Source organism: Schistocerca americana, chromosome 4, assembly GCF_021461395.2.
Source record: "Schistocerca americana isolate TAMUIC-IGC-003095 chromosome 4, iqSchAmer2.1, whole genome shotgun sequence".
NCBI classification, from domain to species: domain Eukaryota; kingdom Metazoa; phylum Arthropoda; class Insecta; order Orthoptera; family Acrididae; genus Schistocerca; species Schistocerca americana.
In genome coordinates, this window is record NC_060122.1 from 818,758,479 (window position 1) to 818,779,680 (window position 21,202).

General features: G+C 38.3%; 1 protein-coding gene across 1 annotated transcript in view; it reads right to left on the bottom strand.

Annotated features, from left to right (window-relative positions):
* Positions 1-21,202, bottom strand: part of LOC124613827 (titin) — a 524,266-nt gene that overhangs the window by 350,369 nt on the left and 152,695 nt on the right. The window contains exons 46-51 of the mRNA XM_047142550.1: positions 16,512-16,655; positions 16,263-16,408; positions 13,463-13,583; positions 12,230-12,417; positions 7,806-8,023; positions 5,267-5,525 (exon numbers count right to left, since the gene is read on the bottom strand). Of these exons, the coding sequence (XP_046998506.1) occupies positions 5,267-5,525; positions 7,806-8,023; positions 12,230-12,417; positions 13,463-13,583; positions 16,263-16,408; positions 16,512-16,655 (1,076 nt within the window). The remainder of the gene's footprint in view (positions 1-5,266; positions 5,526-7,805; positions 8,024-12,229; positions 12,418-13,462; positions 13,584-16,262; positions 16,409-16,511; positions 16,656-21,202) is intronic.

Genomic DNA, 21,202 nt, shown 5'->3' on the forward strand with positions numbered 1-21,202 from the left:
TTACTTTCATGTGTGGCAGTAATGGAAGCTGTATCTTCCAAGTGGGTATTGGCAAGCACATGTGCCTCTGAATTTAATATTTTTTGCAGTAACAAGACAGTTATGTTTTACTTGTTTATGAAGTGTTTGTAATAGTAAATTATCACACGCTCCATGGAATATGCAAATGGATGTCAAAGAACTCCAATACAATAATGGGCAGAAACACATAATCCACTTCTTGTCATCTTTTACACTAAGCCCTCAAGTGTAAATTTTTGAAATTGTCAAAATACAATCAGTGTCACATTCCTTTATGCACTTGAAGGCTTTGAAGACTACTAAATTCATGTGTATTTCATCTGTCAACAATGATAAACTCAATTGTAATATGAGGCTTTATATGCCACAAATACTTGTTCCCAACATTGACGATTATGTGTACAAAAAATAGTTAGAATTTATCACCTAAAGCATATTGTGCCCCCTTCAACACCCAGTACCACTCCAGCCTGGAACAACTGAACCACATACTTTGCAAGGGCTTTGATTACCTCTAATCGTGCCCTGAAATGAGGGTCACCCTACCCAAGATCCTTCCCACCCCTCCTAAAGTGGTATTCCATCAACCACCCAACCTGCACAACATTCTAGTCCATCCCTCAGCCACTCCCAATTCCAACCCCTTGTCATAGAGATGATATCCCATTGGGAGTCCCAGGTGCAAGACCTGCCCAATACACCTACACAGCACTTCCTATTCCAGTCCCATTGCAGGATTACCCTACCCCATCAGAGGCCAGACCACCTGTGAAAGCACTCATGTCATATACCAGCTCTGCTTCAATCACTGCACAGTTTTTTATATTGATATGTCTATCAAATAGCTGTCCACCTGGATGAACAACTACTGCCAAAATGTGGACTAGAGCAAAGTAGGCCAACCTTTGGCACAACATGCAGCTGAACATACTTGATTTCAATGGCTGCTTCATTACTCGAGTCATCTCTATCCTCTCATCCACCACCAGTTTTTCTGAACTGCGCAGATGGGAGTTACCCTTACAACACATTCTCCACCCCCGAAATTATTTCAGCCCCAACCTACAGTGAATTACTGTCCTCACACCCTCCACCTAACAGTTTCCATACCCACTGTCCTCTCACTTCCTCCCTATTCTCATCTCCTCCCCTCTTTGTGTGACGCCATCTGTCAATGTATCCACTCGTCTTTCTCCCTCTCCCCTCCTCTCCTTTTTCATCATCACCCCCCCCCCCCCCCAAACTCCCTGCCTCAAATCCTCATGATGCTGTGCCTGTTGGCATTCTAGTCATTGCACACTCCTCCAGAAAGTGTTCTTCTCTGCCCCCATCCATACATGGCTATTGCTTCCCCTTCCCCGCTCCCTCCAGATAGCTGCTTCCATTCTACATAACTGTTGCATTCCAGTCCGAGCTGCCAGAGACGGCAGTCACATGTTTGTAAGGTGTACTTGCTTGTGTGAATGACTGTGTGTGTGTGTGTGTGTGTGTGTGTGTGTGTGTGTGTGTGTGGTCTCCCAATTTCATTATTTTCTTTTTCCTTTTCCATCATTATCTGTCATCATTATCTGTCATGTCTTTGATTAAACTTCTCTTTTGAGCTTCATCAGTTTTCAGAAGCCAGAGAATCTTTCACACTTCTTATGGATGATTAGTAATCCATTTTATCATTTCATCAGTCATTTAGCTTCACTAAGCTACACATAAGTTTTTATTACTCTTTCTATGCCCACATATCCCTGAAATCATACTTGCTTAATTCTGAGACAATCCTGTATGAATTAACGACATCTTGATATGAATTTCAAATTTACATAAATAGATCCTCATATTGTTCTACATACCATATACCGTATTTACTTGAATCTAAGCCTCACTTTTCTTCCGGTTTTTGTAATCCAAAAACCCGTCTGCGGCTTAGAATCGAGTGCAAAGTAAGCAGAAGTTCTGAAAAATGTTGGTAGGTGCCGCCACAACTAACTTCTGCCGTCGAATTATGTAGCGCTACATAGGCATGCTTTGCAGGCACAAAGACAAATACTGGCAACAAAACCTCTGCATCAGTAAAAAAAAGAGAGAGAGAGAGAGAGAGAGAGAGAGAGAGAGAGAGAGAGAGAGTGGAAGATGAGCTTTTTTTCACCAACCCTACGTTCTGAATTTTTTCCTACCTGTGACAAGAGATCGTTGCTAATAAGAACTTTTATGAATTGTGAATCACATGCAGTATTCTTTTCACCATAAGAATAATGTACGAATATAAACATTTTGCCATGTATTCTTTCGTGTTTGCTGCTACCTCATTTAAATCCTGTCCGCCTAATAAACTACAAAACTAGAGTGAGACAACAGCAAACGCAGAATAATATACATATGTCATGTTTATAATCGTATTGTTCTTATGACTAATAGTGATACAGTCAGAAATGAAGCACGGCAATTGACAATATTTTTAAATCTAAGATGACTAATTTCTGTGCAGAATGTAATGTACTACAGAGGCGTCTGAAAAAATTTTCAACCGGAGAAAAATTTTCACTAAACTCTCGTTCAGAACATCTTCTATCATACGCAGTCTATTATTTGGTTCTTGTTGATCATTATCAAAGAAAGCAGCAGTGTAAGTAACAGCAAATGGCAAGCAGTCTCTTGCCATTGTGTCGCTAATGAGACAATTCCTCTTTTTTTTTTTAAGCGGCGGTAGCGCACACAAAAGCAAGTCGTAAACACTCACTATCAGAATGCGAAAAACAATGCGTGACACAGTACAGTAACGCATTTTCAGGTTAGAGTGACGTAAACATCTATAACAAAGAGAACGGCACTTACCAGATCAAAAAAAAAAGAAGCAATCAATTCAAACCAGACGAAGCACGTGAAAAAGGAATGGTACCCGTATAAATACGGATGGGGCACCTAACGCATAGCAATGGCTACATGGTAAAGCTTAACTGCTAAGCTTAAGACTCGAACCAAACTACTGTAGCTGTATAGTCATTCATTCGACCTAAATTGTGTCTCATATTACAGTGGACAAACTTTGTTTCGATTTGGATCTGCGGCCTAAAACTTTTCTCTCCCTTGGAATTTCGAGTCTCAAATTTCAGGTGCAGCTTAGATTCGGGACTTTTTTTTCCCCCTGATTTCGAGTCTCATTTTTCAGGTGCGGCTTAGATTCGAGTGCAGCTTAGATTCGAGTGCGGCTTAGATTCGAGTAAATACGGTACCTATACTGTGTTAACCCAAAACAAAAGATTACAAAATATTGATTTTTAAAGATATATAGGCTGGAAAGGTCTCTGAACTGTATTCACAACACAGGCCAGAACCAGGACTGACAAATTAAGATCACACACTGACAATATTGATGAAACAATACGTAAATTGCAAAAGTCATTGCAACAAATTTTTGTCTCATAAATGGTAATTAATTAAAAAATTCTGAAATATGCAAAAGGAAGGTTACCAGTAGTTCATATGTAAAATTACATGTAGGGAGAGGGATGAACACACACATACCACCACAAAGATACAGCATGCGGAAAAGATGAAAAAAAAGTTTGTGATTGCAAACATGTTTTACTGTCAATTGCAACAGTACACAATAGCACATTACAAACAATGTTCATTCCATGGCATCAGGAGTCTCTCCAAGAATCCACAGTAACATGACATGATGCTAGATGGCAGTCCTTTCCAAGAGAATGAAGTGTGAAGGGAGACCACAGTGTAAGTTGAGCATCCATTCAGGGTGGATGCTACCTGACTTGAATAGTGCTCTTATGTACAGATTGCAGTCCACTGTGGAAGAAATGTGTGACAATGCCACAAGGAGCTTGTGGAAGCAGTAGGAAATGATCCTCTACAGTACCGAATGGTTTCTTGGTAGGTAGATCCATTTGGGCACAGCAGAACTGCAACAGCTGACATGCACTGATCTGGGCGGCCTGTCAGTGTACACACGGACTGTGCTCATACCCAGATCACCAAATAATTGGAGAATGACAGATGACAGACGATGCAGGTATTACAGCACCATACTGGTGTTGAAAAGACAACACTCTACAGGATTTTAAGTGACACGCTACAGTTGCGTAAAGTTGTTACAAAGTGGGTGCCTCACAAACTAAGTGCAATGGAAAAGTGGACATGTTGTGAAACTTGTCACACGCATTTAGCACATTACATGTAGGAGGGAGAAAATATGCTTGTGAGAATTGTCAGCATAGATAAATTTTGGGACAGGGCCTATGAGCGAGAACTGAAATGCCAGTCCACAGAATGGCATCATCCAGGTTCACCACACAGGCAGAAAATTTTCCACAATCATTCTACTGCCAAATTAATGGTCGCTATACCCAATGACATTAGAGGAGTGATTTTGTGCCATTCCATATCACATGGAATTCACTCATATGTTAATTCACTGCATTACTGTCACACTTCCTGCAATGACAACTACGATGGGCTATTCGCAAGAAATGTCCTGAACATCTACACGATGCATTAATTCTTCAGGACAATGTGAGAGCCCATATCGCAGCATGTGTATGGAATTTGCTTGTGCAATGGGGACAGGAAGTACTACAGCATCCACCATATTTGCAAGACTTATCTCCTTGCAATTATGACCTCGTATCAAAACCACAAAACCCATTGCGCAAATACGCTTTCAAACACATGAAGATACTGCCACAGCAGTGACAGCTGAGATCCAACAATTCACTCAGTTTGAGTCCACGGGCATTCAGCATCTTCCACAGTGTTGGCAGTGTGCGATGGATTCATTGTGAGACTATTTTTAGGGACTCTAAGATGTCGCAGGCCCATGTTCCTGCCCTGTACTGTTGTGTACTGTCACAACTGACAGTAAAACACATTTTAAACATGCTATATCTTCATGGCGGCGTGTTTATTTATCTATCTTCCTGCATATAATGTTTACATTCGAACTAACCTTCTAATTGCATATTTCAGACTTTTTAATTTGTTACCGTATTTGAAATGGTTGCCACAACTTTTCCAATGACCCTTATATAATTAGTGCTTATTCTTAACAAAAGAAAAGTTATCAGTTTATCTTCTCATAATAATGTTACAAAAGTCTGTCTCTAAAAAAATAATGAAGCATATGTGATAAGATGAGTATGCCAATAGCAGCATCACACACAATGGAAGTTCACATTAAAAGCTTGCAATGGGAAAGAAAAGCTCCCCACATGCAATATTCTTAAATATTTTTACTTACTGTGAGGTTTGGATCATTGACTGGTGTAAGACGAGCCTCAAAGTGTGCACTTTGCCCTTCAACCAGGTTTGTGACATCTGATATATGTGTGGTAAAAACAGGTGGTTCAAGAACAGGAGTGGTTGGAGCCTGAGGTTGCCCACCCTGGGAGAGCTCCATTTCACGAATGCGAGCAAGTGCATCAGGCTGCAGACTGTCCAAATACACACCACCACGTCCAGAACATTTTATGGTTGCTCTTGTAAAGTCTTCCCCATACCTACAAAAATCAATTTCCATGGTGTACAGTCTGACTTAGAGAAAATAATACATGGATAGTATTTCTCAGCCTTAGCATAAATAAAAAACAAAGACAAAAAACATCCAAATAAACCAACAGATTGTCTCTAGCAGGAAGATTAAATTGTGACAAGTCTAGCACAGGAGAGAGGAAAAAATAATTGATTTATCCAACTATATCTTATACAAATTAAATGAAAATATGTTGATGGACAACATAAATTAAGTATTATATTACTGTACAATGTCTATGCTGACAATTGACCTAATACAATGTCTGTGTTGACAATGCATGCATGTCTGAAGCAGCACTATATAATGTGAATCTTCAATACCAACATTGCACAATAACATAATAAGTACGACATGCCATGACTGGCTAAAAATGACCATCACATTGAATTTCCCTCCCTGGCGGGAATCACACAGTGTGGGTGCAAGCATTAGGAGATGTGGACACGTGTGCCATATGGACATTTGGGTCCATCCTGGAGGTGAGATTAGAAACCCAAAGTTGTTAAGGCGACCACTTGCTTACAGCGGGAAATTTGGGTTTGAGTCTCAGTACAACATCTGTTTTCATATATCACAGTAAATACTACAGCTGAAGTCAATTTAAGCTCACAATTTGTGAATCAAATTTCATAATACACACATCAAAAAAAGTTTTGCATCACCTCGGTTCCGAGAATTCCGGAACCTGTACAGAGAATTGAAATAGAGATCAACATAAACATTATTCTGCATTATTTTCACCCTTTTTATTGCTCATGAAAACCACACATTGCATGTTGTACCACCATACAGCAAGACCTTCAAAGGTGGTGGTCCAGACTGCTGGACACACCGGTACCTCTAATACCCAGTAGCACGTTCACTTGCATTGATGCATGCAGTATTTGTCGTGGCGTACTATCCACAAGTTCATCAAGGCACTGTTGGTCCAGATTGTCCCACTCCTCAATGGCAATTTGGTGTGGATCCCTCAGAGAGGTTGGTGGGTCACGTCGTCCACAAACAGCCCTTTTCAATCTATCCCAGGCATGTTCGATAGGGTTCATGTCTGGAGAACAAGCTGGCCACTCTAGTCGAGCAATGTCGTTATCCAAAAAGAAGTCATCCACAAGATGTGCACAATGGGGGCACAAATTGTTATCCATGAAGATGAATGCCTCACCAATATGCTGTCAATATGGTTGTACTATCAGTCGGAGCATGGCATTCACATAACGTACAGCTGTTACAGCAGCTTCCATGACCACCAGCAGTATACATTGGCCCCACATAATGCCATCCTAAAACAGAAGGGAACCGTCATCTTGCAGCACTCTCTGGACAGTGTGTCTAACATGTTCGGCCTGACCGAGTTGCCTCCAAACACATCTCTGACAACTGTCTGGTTGAAGGCATATGCGACACTCATCGGTGAAGAGAATGTGATGCCAAATTTGAGCAGTCCATTCAGCATGTTGTTGGGCCCATTTGTACCACGCTGCATGGTGTCGTGGTTGCAAAGATGGACCTCACCATGGACATCGGGAGTGAAGTTGCGTATCATGCAGGTTGAGTTTTCACACGACGTCCGGTTGCTGCATGAAAAGCATTATTCAGCATGGTGGCATTGCTGTCAGGGTTCCTCCAAGCCGTAATCAGTAGGTAGTGGTCCTCTGCAGTAGCAGCCCTTGGGCGGCCTGAGTGAGGCATGTCATCGACAGTTCCTGCCTCTCTGTATCTCTTCCATGTCCAAACAACATCGCTTTGGTTCACTCCGAGACACCTGGACACTTTCCTTGTTGAGAGCTCTTCCTGGCACAAAGTAACAATGCGGACACAATCAAACCACGGTATTGACCGTCTAGGCATGGTTGAACTACAGACAACATGGGCCTTGTACCTCCTTCCTGGTGGAATGACGAACTGATCATCTGTCAGACCTCCCCCCCCCCCCCCCCCCCCCCCCCCCCCCCCTGTCTAATAGGCGCTGCTCATGCATGGTTGTTTACATCTCTGGGTGGTTTCAGTGACAAAGGGATTGTGTCTGTGATACATTATCCACAGTCAACATCTATCTTCAGGAGTTCTGGGAACCGGGGTGATGCAAAACATTTTTTGATGTGTGTATTTAAATTAAGAATGTTTTCACAAAGTGTAAAAAAGAAATGGTACACGATGGTGTTATAAGATTTCCGCTTTAAGCACTCAGCATTCAGACAGTAGCCTAATTTCTGATACATCAATAAATTCTATTATGCACACTTACTTGTTGCTCGCTCTGCACACATACTCCCCTGTATCGTGGCTCTGGACATATGAGATATCCATCACAACAAAGCCAAAATCAGATACTGATTTGATTCTGGAGGAGTGTCGCAGTGGCTCGCCATTGTGAAACCATTCCACTTTCAAGTTAGGATCTCCCACAGGTGTTAGTGTGCATTCAAAATGAGCAGATTCACCTTCTTTCAGATTCTCAAGACTCTGCAATTAAATTTTAGAAAGTAAATAACAGTTCTCTGTAAAAAGTGACAATTCATTAAAACTAAATGACTAAATCTGTACAAATATAATTTATTTAAATAATTTGCAAAATCAGAGCAAGTGCGAAAGTTTATTTTATAAGTTCACATCACCACTGACATCTATGTTGTAACATGAGCATTTCAGTCTACACGATCATTTCATATTAAATCAAATATTTTTGGTTAATGATACTTTGAAGTCATAGTTTTCACTGACTTTTTTTAATACCATATCTAAAAGTAACAATGCAGTTATGAAATGCTACAAATGCCAACAGCTTTCAATGACATCAGGTTTTTGTTCCACCACCAAAAATTTGAAAAATTTGTCAGTTTTTCCCACATTTTCAGGAATGAATTTCAGTGTAAATTCAAAACTGTTGGATCTACAGAGCTGACCCTCATGTCATTTTAAAGCTCTTTGATTGTGTTTTAATTTGGTGTACACCACAGCAATACTGAAATTAATTTTTGATCTTGAAAAAATAAAAAATAAATTGTTTTTGAAAAGTAACTCTTTTATTTTTCTTAGAAAAATATATGTGTTTTTTAAAAATTTTATTTAGCTCTGATAAAATTTGAAAATGAGGAAAGGATGTGCTGAAATGGGAATTAACTTTTAAATTTAGCATTGCACCACACTGTTCCTCTCAGCAGTTCATATTGCAAGCAACGGTCAACAATTAAAAAGTATAGAATTAATGTTGTAGCTTTTATTCTAATATAGGATGGTAGTCTAAAAATTCTTGTATTTTCAGATATTGTTCCATGTACTACATACCAGAGATGTTATTAACTTCTTAAATATGAATTTATCTGTTTATATCTAAAAACAAAGATGATGTATCTTACCAAACAAAAGCGCTGGCACGTCGATAGACACACAAACAAACACAAATATACACACAAAATTCTAGCTTTCGCAACCAACGGTTGCTTCGTCAGGAAAGAGGGAAGTCTTTCCCTTTCCCTCTCCCTTTCCCTCTCCCTTTCCCTCTCCTTCCCTCTTTCCTCTTTCCTGATGAAGCAACCGTTGGTTGCGAAAGCTAGAATTTTGTGTGTATATTTGTGTTTGTTTGTGTGTCTATCGACGTGCCAGCGCTTTCATTTGGTAAGTCACATCATCTTTGTTTTTAGATATATTTTTCCCACGTGGAATGTTTCCCTCTATTATATTCATATCATTAATTTATCTGTTTACGTATTTTACTGGCAATATTAAATTTAGTCACCAATGAAGGTGATTTTGAAAAAGAAATATCTTCTCAGGCATTGTTGTTAATCTGTGTTTCATGCACAAAATGAGGTAAATCAGTTGTCCATGAATATTAAGAACTATTTATTATATAGAACCTGCATGCAACATTATATTATAATATCTAGGTGTGCATGAAGCAAATTTTAACTAAATCAGGAAATCTTCTGAGAAAGTTTGCAGGCCTACTGAATTCAAACCTAATTCATGTTACTCAACTTACTCTACCCATCTGTGAGTTATGGTACTTTATATATTTACCTTTATTTACAGGCAATGAATACAGAAGGTAAGAAGGAAGAAAATGATTGGACACAATATTTTGTTAAATGTTGCAATGCATTTAAACAGCACAGCCATTCAAAATCAAGTAAGAAGAATCTAAGGGGGATCACCATATGGATATGATTTTCAAATTGTGTTATAGAATTGGATGTGGCGGTATGTGGCAACTTCTGGCAAAAGGTGTCAAAGTTATTTCATAAGTATATTCCTGGAAATCCAGATGAATATAAGGATGTTCCAGCAATGAATCATGACAATGATAGATTCATTGATGCTACAGTTTTAGGAGGTAAGTTTTAAAAAAATCACAATTAATTAAAGAAGGCATCAGAGGAAAAATTAGGGAAACACACAAAGCCTAGTAGAAATCCTTGAATGACACTTGAAATGTCAAATTTAATTGATAAAAGGCGAAAATATAAAATGCAGAAATGAAACCAGCAAATTGGAACACAAGTGTAAAAAATGAAATTGTTTGCATGTCAAAGACACAGCAAGAATGGCTTGAGAAGAAATGTTAAACTGTAGGAGCAGTCATGACTATTGGGAAGATAGATGCCACTTATAGCAAAACTAGAAATACCACTGGAGAAGACAGATGCAACTGTATGAATCATTACTAAGCAAACAAGAGAATGCTGAACAGCGGAGGAAGTATACAGAAAGACTATGTAAAAAAAATGCTGTTTGAAGAGAAGAGGAAGCACAGTTACATGAGGTAAGTGATGTGAAACTGTGAGAAGAATCTGACCAAGAACTGCAACACCTATGTTGAAACAAGGCTCCTCAAGTAGATTGTACTATTCAAAATTTTTAAGCTCCTTGTAAAATCTACCCACGACAAAACTGTTCCACTTGGTATGCAAGCAGGCAAATTACCCTAAAATATTGTAAGAAGTGTGGTACTGATAGGTGCATATACATAATAATATACACCAGTTCTCAGTAGACAATTCCATCTTTATTAACAGAATAGACAATACACTGTGAAATTCAAGTCAGAGGTATAGAGCGAACCGTACTCCGAATCAAAGACATTACTGTCGCCTGCTGCTCAGGGCAACGATATCAGTATTTACCGTGAAAGATGATAAATAGTCGCTACATAGCCACAATGTCAAAAAAATGTAATAATCCTAATACCAAAGAAGTCAGGAATAGAGGGGTGTGAATATTACAAGCCCATCAGTTTAGTGACTCATGGTTGCAAAATATTTATACAACTTATCTATGAAACAATAGAATCTACTGTAGAAGCCAACCTGGGAGAGATCAGTTGGTGTTACTGAGAAATATAGCTATAGTAATTGATGAGGAAGTGAGATAAGCATGTAAACTATCTCTAAGTAACTTAACCGAGCGAGGTGGCGCAGTGGTTAGACACTGGACTCGCATTGGGGAGGACGACGGTTCAATCCTGCGTCCGGCCATCCTGATTTAGGTCTTCCGTGATTTTCCTAAATCACTCCAGGCAAATGCCGGGATGGTTCCTCTGAAAAGCCACGGCCGACTTCCTTCCCTAAACCGATGAGACCGATGACCACGCTGTCTGGTCTCCTTCCCCAAACAACCAACCAACCTAAGTAACTTAATCTTTCAACAGAGTAAGCAGTAAAGGAAACTGGGAAGAAATTTTGAAAGGGAATTACATTTAGAGAGAAGAAATAAAACCTTTAATGGTTGCCAATGACATAATTCTGTCAGTAACAGATGAGAACGTGGAAGATTGACTGAACAGAAAGGAAAGTGTTTCAAAAAGTGGTTATAAGTAGAACATAAATAAAAGTAAAATGAGGTTAAGAAACTGTAGTGAAATTATGTCATTTGGTGCTGGGGTGCAGAACAGAAAATAATCATAGCGTGTAGGCTTTCATGGCCAGCGTCTTCAGTAATTAAAACTTCCGGGCTAAGAGGCTGTAGTCCAATAGTAGAAATACTTCTCCCTGACGTTTCGTTGCCAGCTGCGGGCAACATCATCTGAGGTGAGTCTACGACTGGCTGCTAGGCCGTGGAGGTCCTGTTTATATAGTGCGCGTAGAGGGCGCCACCTCTCGTCACGAGAGGTAGTGTGTAGCAAGTTGAAAATTTGGGCTGGCCATGGAGCGTGCTCATATAGCCGAAGAAATTAAGGTGACCACTTGCATAAAGTGCGAAATCGGGATTCAAGTCCCAGTCTGGCACAAATTTTCACTTGTTGCCACAGAATTATTTCAGTGACCTCACGCAGCTGATGTTCACATTTCTCTTTCCTCATAGTTACAATTTTCTTGAATGGACAATACATTTAGCTGTAAATTGATTTGGCAAAAGCCCATATGCTATTGGCGGCATACATTTCTTGCGCAAATTACAGTTACACGACCTTGTCTGAAAACTGTTGTCAGTTTGAATTTAGTTATGACTACACAAAGAGTTAATTCAATGACCTTGTAACTGTTATAAATCTAGACAAATGGAATGTTCTCTAGACATCAAACAAAAAATAATATGTGTTGACTACTTCAAGTTACTGTAATGGTAATACAAGTTTAATGTCATTATCACAAAAAGATTATGACTGTATCTCATTGGTAGGGATAGCCATCATTTGATGCAATATATTACCAAGAGTCACTTTTCACTTACCTGAATGTGTGTTGTAAAGTGTGGTTTCTGACCCTTTGACTTGTCAACACACTCCAGTTCAACACTGATTTCGGCACGGCCCCATTTGTTTGTTGCTCTACAAGTATAAGTGCCGGAATCTTCAATTTTAGTTCCTAATATCTCTAGGACAACCATCCCAAATGCATGTACAGTTCTAATGCGGTGACCTGCAAGTAATAAATGTTTATTTTATTTTGTATTTCATTTACTTTCACATCCTTTTATTTGAAATTTAATATGAATAGTTAACTATTGGAAGAGTTTTCATAAATGACATCTTACAAACATGGAATAAATAGTGATGAATTCAGAACATAAGTTTCATTACAGAGAAACAGACTTGGTGGGGAGGGGGGGTGGGGTGTGGGAATTCTGGTGTAGAATTTATTGTGAATAAGAAAATAAACACAATATTGAAGCAATCACAGAGAGAATATCAAGACTCGTTTTAAAAATAAACAAAATGTAGTCCATAAAAATTATGAGCTCAGAGAAAAACCAAGAAATTATAATAAATTCATCTGCGAAACAACAATGAAAAACTTACTGCAAAAAGTAGGATGAAACCTAAAGAATGATATTTCAGTGGTAAATTGTCAAGTATGATAACAGAAATGACAGAGGTCACTTAAAGAAATTTCCAAATTAGCCTTAACAAACATTGGGACCTAACTATAACTTACATTACTGCACATGGAGCAAGCAGCAAATATACTCAATAACTCTGTACATGACATGATTATAGTAACATATGAATAATGCTTTACAAATGCTTACACTACTTGCTTGTCTTCAACACTTGCCTTTGTATATTCCATCTTTAAAGCATTTTTCATTAAAAAATCACTTAAACAGTAAAGTAAAATGTCATGCTCCCATTACTACAGTGTCACATTAATGGGATAATTTATGTATGTAATGACTGGTCACCTGTCAAATACAAGCAACATGGAAATAAACACATAATACCAAAGCTGAGAAGAGCTCCGAAAGTCTATCAGTTTTTTTAAAACAGTCAACTTCTAAATATATATAAATCTCACAGCATTGCATGAGTACACCTCTTATTAAAAATGTTAATTTGATTTGTATATGAATGGTATCTCCAATGCAACAAACAGACAAAAATGAAAAGCAATCAACTGCAAAAAACTGTGAATTTACAGAAAATTATAGTTAGCTTTACATACAGAGGTACTCAGAAACACTTACTTGCTTTGATTACCTCTCCATTATAGAACCATTCTACTGTCATAGTCTGGTCACCAACTGGGGTAAGGGAAGCCTCAAAGTGTGCAATCTCTCCCTCACTAAGGTTCTTGAGATCCTGAAACTACAGAGGAAGAAAAATAAGAACATTAGTTATGACTGATTTAAGACAATTATATACTTGAAGTATTCATTTCAAACCATTATTTCACTAACACGATTTCAACCATAAGGTACCTGGCTACAAATTTATTCACATACATTAATGAATTTACCTACAAAATTATATCATTGTACGACACATAGATCAGGTGATGTGATGCCACAAACATTGGAATGCATGAAAACTTGCTTTTGCTTAAAATGGGGTGCATATTACCCAGGCTATACGCATCCAGTGTTTCAGAACAGGAGCACTTAGCAACTTCTAACAAACTTTATGCATAATTTCAAACATTTTCTAAACTTCTTCTTGCTTACATGCTCAAATTCAAATATTTAACACGTTAACTCATTTATTCAGCAATCAAATGTTTGAGGCTGATTCCTTAAAGAATCAGGGATTTTTAATGACTTCAGTGTAGTATGTGCCAGCACCATGTTTCATCCTCTCCCTTCTCTTGCATTGTCAGCAACAGCACTAAAATGACATGTACTCACCATAGATATATGTAAGACACAACACTAACACTTTGCAAAGGTAAGGCATCATTAAAGAAAAAAAACCGTTCCAACTATGCTGTGTGGCTGGATTGAGGAGTTTTTGGCAAACAGAACACAGCATGTTGTTATCAATGGAGAGACGTCTACAGACATTAAAGTAACCTCTGGCGTGCCACAGGGGAGTGTTATGGGACCATTGCTTTTCACAATATATATAAATGACTTAGTAGATAGTGTCGGAAGTTCCATGCGGCTTTTCGCGGATGATGCTGTAGTATACAGAGAAGTTGCTGCATTAGAAAATTGTAGCGAAATACAGGAAGATCTGCAGCGGATAGGCACTTGGTGCAGGGAGTGACAACTGACCCTTAACATAGACAAATGTAATGTATTGCGAATACATAGAAAGAAGGATCCTTTATTGTATGATTATATGATAGCGGAACAAACACTGGTAGCAGTTACTTCTGTAAAATATCTGGGAGTATGCGTACGGAACGATTTGAAGTGGAATGATCATATAAAACTAATTGTTGGTAAGGCGGGTACCAGGTTGAGATTCATTGGGAGAGTGCTTAGAAAATGTAGTCCATCAACAAAGGAGGTGGCTTACAAAACACTCGTTCGACCTATACTTGAGTATTGCTCATCAGTGTGGGATCCGTACCAGGTCGGGTTGACGGAGGAGATAGAGAAGATCCAAAGAAGAGCGGCGCGTTTCGTCACTGGGTTATTTGGTAACCGTGATAGCGTTACGGAGATGTTTAATAAACTCAAGTGGCAGACTCTGCAAGAGAGGCGCTCTGCATCGCGGTGTAGCTTGCTCGCCAGGTTTCGAGAGGGTGCGTTTCTGGATGAGGTATCGAATATATTGCTTCCCCCTACTTATACTTCCCGAGGAGATCACGAATGTAAAATTAGAGAGATTAGAGCGCGCACGGAGGCTTTCAGACAGTCGTTCTTCCCGCGAACCATACGCGACTGGAACAGGAAAGGGAGGTAATGACAGTGGCACGTAAAGTGCCCTCCGCCACACACCGTTGGGTGGCTTGCGGAGTATCAATGTAGATGTAGATGCTTATTTAACTACCCCTTTGGTGTTCCAGCAGACCATTCTATACAACTCTAACTTTAACTTTTTTGTACTTTAGTGCCAAATTAAAGTACACAATGAAATAAATTTTGAATTCAATAAAAAACTGGGATTATGAAAACTCTTGACACTGGACATATGCCACACTAGGGAATGAAATTATTTGGTTATGCAAAATTAAATGTTTGCTTTGTGTTTCATAAGTTTTCTGCTTCTAAGGAACTCAAGAAATGGTCACATTTGCAGATAAGACAAAGCATCGATAACTGAATCAAAATAATCAGATAATTTGCAGAAGCAGTGGCTAGTCACCTATGGTTTGCATTCAACTTTCCTTTGAATTTGCAGAAATATCAGCTTCCTTGTTTAATACCTCACAGCAACTTGTTGAAGACTTATGCACCAGACAACAAACCTCACTCTGAACATTCAAGAAGCTATGGCTATGGTACTAAAAATTATTTTGTCTCTGTGATATGGTGTTGTAAATCACAGCACAATTGTTTGTCACTTAAAAAACACATGCGCAACCCAGCCTATACTGTTGTTCAAATGTGTGCAACCCATACCACATTGGATGTATGGGGGATATTGAATGTTGTTTCATCATTTCTGCTACACCATGGGGGATATTCATCATTTCTGCTACACCTATCTCTGGGAATTCTGTCTTCATATTTTGTAAATACAAGTCCATCAACTGCCTGTATTTTGGTTTTTATTTCTGATATGTATTTTGACTACAGACATTCTTTCACAGAATACACATCTTTCATTTTCTTTTTGTGTCTCTAAAATGTATGTAAATTGTCAGAAAAATGCTGAAACTTATAATTGAGTACAAAAGTTTCATTTGCCATAAACAGTAACCACAATGGGTTTATAATATGACATGTACAGCTGTTCAAATTACATAATATGGTTATTAGAGGCAGTGATATTTGTCAACAAATTCACTGCATGTGCCATCAATTTAAAGGGTGTGTAGCTCTGTTAATGATACAATTTCTCTTTCAAACATTTGAAAGACTTTTTTTGTAAATGTACCTGTGAGGTGAAGACAGGCGGATGGCCTTCCTCGGGTTCTGGAGGAGCTCCTTCTTGCCTCCTCAGTGATTCTTCCAAATCCTGGATTTTTTCCAGACCTTCAGCTCCTTTTGGGTGCTGTGTACGTTCAATTAGACTCTCCTTCCCTACAAAGATGCATCATTCAAATCCGCAATGTCACGAGAAGTCAAAGATCGACAGGTATATGTGTGTTACAAACAGTTGTCTTGTTGTGAATTTCATATTTACCTTTGCAGTATATTGTTGTGGAGGTAAATGCTTCTCCTTTTAAATTGGTTGCTTTACAAGTGTATATTCCTTGATCCCTTTCATAAACATCAGTCAAATCAAGTGTGACAAAGCCGAAGTCACATGTTGTCTTGAAACGTGTTGCTGCAATGAAAATCAAAGTCAAAGTTACGTCCCCATCATTATACCTAGTTTGGCTATGTTACATTGATGATATGATTTAAATTTATACTTAAAGTGACTGCTAATTAAAGTTTCTCATCAAACAGAAAAGTCACTGTTTTTCTGGTTAGACTAGATAAGTGTTATTTAGCTACAAACACATTAAATATTTACATCTCCAACTTTTGTAGTCCTGGCTTCCTCAGTTGTGTGTAATATTACGGTATATTGATAATTTTTACTTATGGACCATCTGACAGCAACTGAATAAAACACAATTTTAGTGCCATACGCGTGTCACCTTTAATTTCTGCAAGGCATCATCAGTGGCCTGGAATATGTACATATGTTAGCTATTTAATTTACATTTTTGTCACTGTGCCTATAGGCTATAAACAGTTCTGGTGGTTGGTATTTCCTATTAAGTAGTAATGTTTTGAACTGTACTTACAGTTTGCGTGGACAATTTCTTACATATTACGCTCCTGTTGCATGTTTGGTGTTCTTCTTCTTCTTATGAATACCAGTTTGCAGTTTTTTTCCCACATTCCACACCAAAACATTAAATTGAAACAAGCATTCAGTTCATAGTGCTGTGGAATGTGGGAAAAAATCCACAAACTGGCATTCATAAGAAGAAGAACAACAACACCAAAAATGCAACAGGAGCGTAATATGTAAGAAATTGTCCACGCAACCTGTAAGTACAGTTCAAAACATTACTAAAGTACAGTTCAAAACATTACTACTTAATAGGAAATACCAACCACCAGAACTGTTTATAACCTATAGGTACAATGACAAAAATGTAAATTAAATAGCTAACATATGTACATATTTCAGGCCACTGATAATGCCTTGCAGAAAATAAAGGCGAAACGCGTATGGCACTAAAATTGTGCTTTATTCAGTTGCTGTGAGACAGTCCATAAGTAAAAATTATCAATATACCGTAACATTAAATATTTATTACTATAATGAAAACCCCAGGTGAAAACAATAAACAAAATTGAAGAAATACAACCATTCAACAGCAGATGATTATAAAGCTCATCTGGACACAAGGCAAGAACAGCCTCCACTCTTTCCTCCACAACCTCATCTACTCCTAAATTCACTTCACGTGATTCTGCTCAACTTCATGATTTACCTTTGTGGAGGTTTGATCTCCACCCCTCATATAACTGCACAAAAATCTCATTTCATATCAAACACACCATCCACTAGCTGTACCACCACACTGATAGCAGCAGTCCATTACAAATCACAATGTTTCTTCCTACAGCTTCAGCACTGATGGGCACCACAAATGCAGTGAGAAATGGGGTATCCAAATTATGTATGATGAAACCTCACCAGAGCTTTTACAAGCAGACAGTATCCCACTGAGAAAGTTCAGAAACAGATTTCCCATGCCAGTTCTCCCTGTGACAGCAATAAATCCATAACCATTGTAATCCAACCACTGGCTAGTATTCCTCCTCTCTCCCAAGCCATAGAAAATGCTTTTACATCCTTCGCCAAGATTTTACTAGCTCTTGCACACCCTGAGATTGAGGATATTCTGTCCAAAATCATGCCCTCATACCCTGAATCATACCCCTTTATCCAGAGTCAATGTGCTACTCAGTGACTCACTCAACCTACAAAATATCCCAGTTGGTGGAAGAGGCATTTTCTTCCTCTCACATCCTTCATCTTGAATAATCTCTCATAAACATTAGTGATTGAATGGCCACATGTGTGTACACATGAGAAGCCAGGTAATGGGGCAAGGCACAGAAGCAATGGACAGTGTACATGCACAACGCAATTTAAGCCAATAGCATTATTTTATAGTACGTGTCTGTAGCGTACACTAAAAGGTGCAGATTAAAAATGAGATTCGTACTAGTATACATACGGTGACACATATTTTGCCACTGCAGAATTCATTATGGGTGACATATGGCAACCACAGAAAATATTGCATTAATCAAAGATAATGATAATGATATGTGTACATAAATTTTTCAACAGTGAGTTGGAAGTAGAATAATGTCTCTCATCAGCACTGAATATCCCAGCACTGCCAGCTGCCACAGGACAGAACACCTGAGTATGTGGTGGGAGGCAGAGACAGGGGGCACACTGGCAACGCTACAAAGTATTGTGATCTCTCAGGCATTCCCCATGTGAATGATTAATGGTGTGCTTCTGGGTCTCTACGCATAAAATGGAAACAATAATTCACAGTCATGGTGTGTTCCTGCCAAGTTATGCATAAAATGGAAACAATAATTCAGCAGAACACTCGAAAGCACAACTTCAGTGCACAGTTCTGCCTTTCTCTCTCTCTGAGCAGAATAAATAACGCAGCTGCCTTTGAATGTGCACATCACTGTTTAAAAGAAGAGTAGCTGAAAAGCTGGTTAGTTCTTTTGTGCCTATGTGTCACACATCAAATTAGCAGCAAGTTAGTGTTTGTTTCAACTTGTATCTGTTTATTTTATAACTCTAACTATGGCCCTATAATGATACTCATCTATATACAGTTAACAAGGGAGACTTATTTAACTATGAATAATATTATCTACAGTTCTATTAGAGATCTTCATTCTTATAATTCACATAACTTCTCTAAGGAGGCTAAGAAAAGATTCTCTTCATATTTTTTAAATTTCACATAATTTTCAGTGTTGTACCCTACATCTGTAGAAAAAATATTAGAACAGTAATACTATATAATGCAGTTCTCACTCTAAACTCTAGGTGAGCATGTTGTGTTTGTTTGGATTTTTTTAAATCTTGACTTGTAGTTGTGAGCATTAGAGCAATTCAAAAATTGACTTCAATTATTATACATAAATGTAATGTTGTGGGACGTGCATGTGAGAATTTCAGTGTCTTTCTTCACCTTATACTTTACAGTTCATATTTGATGAACAGAAATTTTATATCCTCCTGTCACTGCTGCACTAATAGCTTCCCTCACACTCAGACTTTGTATACCCATTTATGCTATTTATAATTCTTCATTCAACTTCCTCTGTACTAAATGTTCTTGAATTCATCTTCACCATTGTCATTACATTCCTGTATCTGACCAGTGACATAATTTTTATGAATTTCCTGACATGTTTTCCATGGTCTCCTTAAGGTAACTCAGGTAAATACTGGATTCATTCCTTCAACAACATAATGATCAAGTCATTATCTAGTTGTTTTCCAACTGAGATATCTATTCTCCTCTTTTGCAGTCCAAATATTCATGGTTAAATCATCCTTTTTTCCTTACTTTATTGTAGTTAACTGAGGAAATGAGAAAAGGAATCAATGCAGCTGATGTGAAAATAAAGAGTTTACAGCATAAAAACAAAACAGAACAAAACTTCCTGGCACATTAAAACTGTGAACTTGACAAGGACTCAAACCTAGGAATTTTACTTTTCAAGGGAAAGTGCTTTAAGACTGACCTACTCAGTCATCACTCATGACCTGCCAACACAGCTTTACTGGCGCCAGTACCTCTCTCCTACGTACCAAACTTCTCAGAAGTACTCCCACATGCCTTGCAGGACTAACATTCTTGGAAGAAAGGCTGATGTGGAGAATTGGCTTAGTGATAACCTACAAGATTGCTCACAGAATAAATTTTCACTCTGCAGCAGTGTGTGTGCTGATCTAAGACTCTTTGCAGATTGAAACTGTGCAGTAGACTGTGACCTGGACCCAGACCTTTCCTGCAAGCAAGTGCTCTATGACTGAGCTATGCAAGCACGACTGACGACCTGCCCTCACAGCCTTGCAAAAAAAAGGGGCTTGTAAAGCAGACACCAAAATGAAATCTTCAAAGGACTAAGCAGTCACCTATTATAGAACTACAATTTGTATCATTCACTAACTGCAGGTGTAAAGAAATTAGGTCAAAAGGAACAAAAAATATGACAGATGTTCCATTCATTTCGAGAGTGAAGAGAAAATGGTACACTGTGATGGCATTCTGCCAAAGAGAAGAATACACTCAAGGCCTAGGGCCAAAATGGATGTAACTCGTACAAAGTATTTTTTGTAAATCAACTGTATCCACTGAGAAACATTCCTTTTTTTCTTTCTCCATTCTTCCTTTGTCTAATTTCGTATTGTTTTATATTACTCAAAGTAGTATTATAATTTTATCTATTTCTTTATACATACTTGTGAGCATATTACATGTGGCATTTTATTATTTTTATTTGTATATATGTTTTTACGTTACAGTAATTTGTATGTGTCACTCTACCAACTCTGATTGGCATTAACTTTTTTTGCTCAGCAGTTTTATTAAAGCATCCAACATTCAGCTTTTGCTGCAACCAAATCAGGACTACTGGTTTCTATTAGTTCCATGCACCTACTTCCCCCTCCACCCCTCTCTTTCTTGATCATGGCTTTCAAAGTACCTTATGTACCAAAAATGTTCTGGCTAAATGCAAGCTCCTAATATTTCCGACACATCAGTAGTAACACATATATATTGTTTTCCTTGTGACCTAAAAAACTTAGGAACA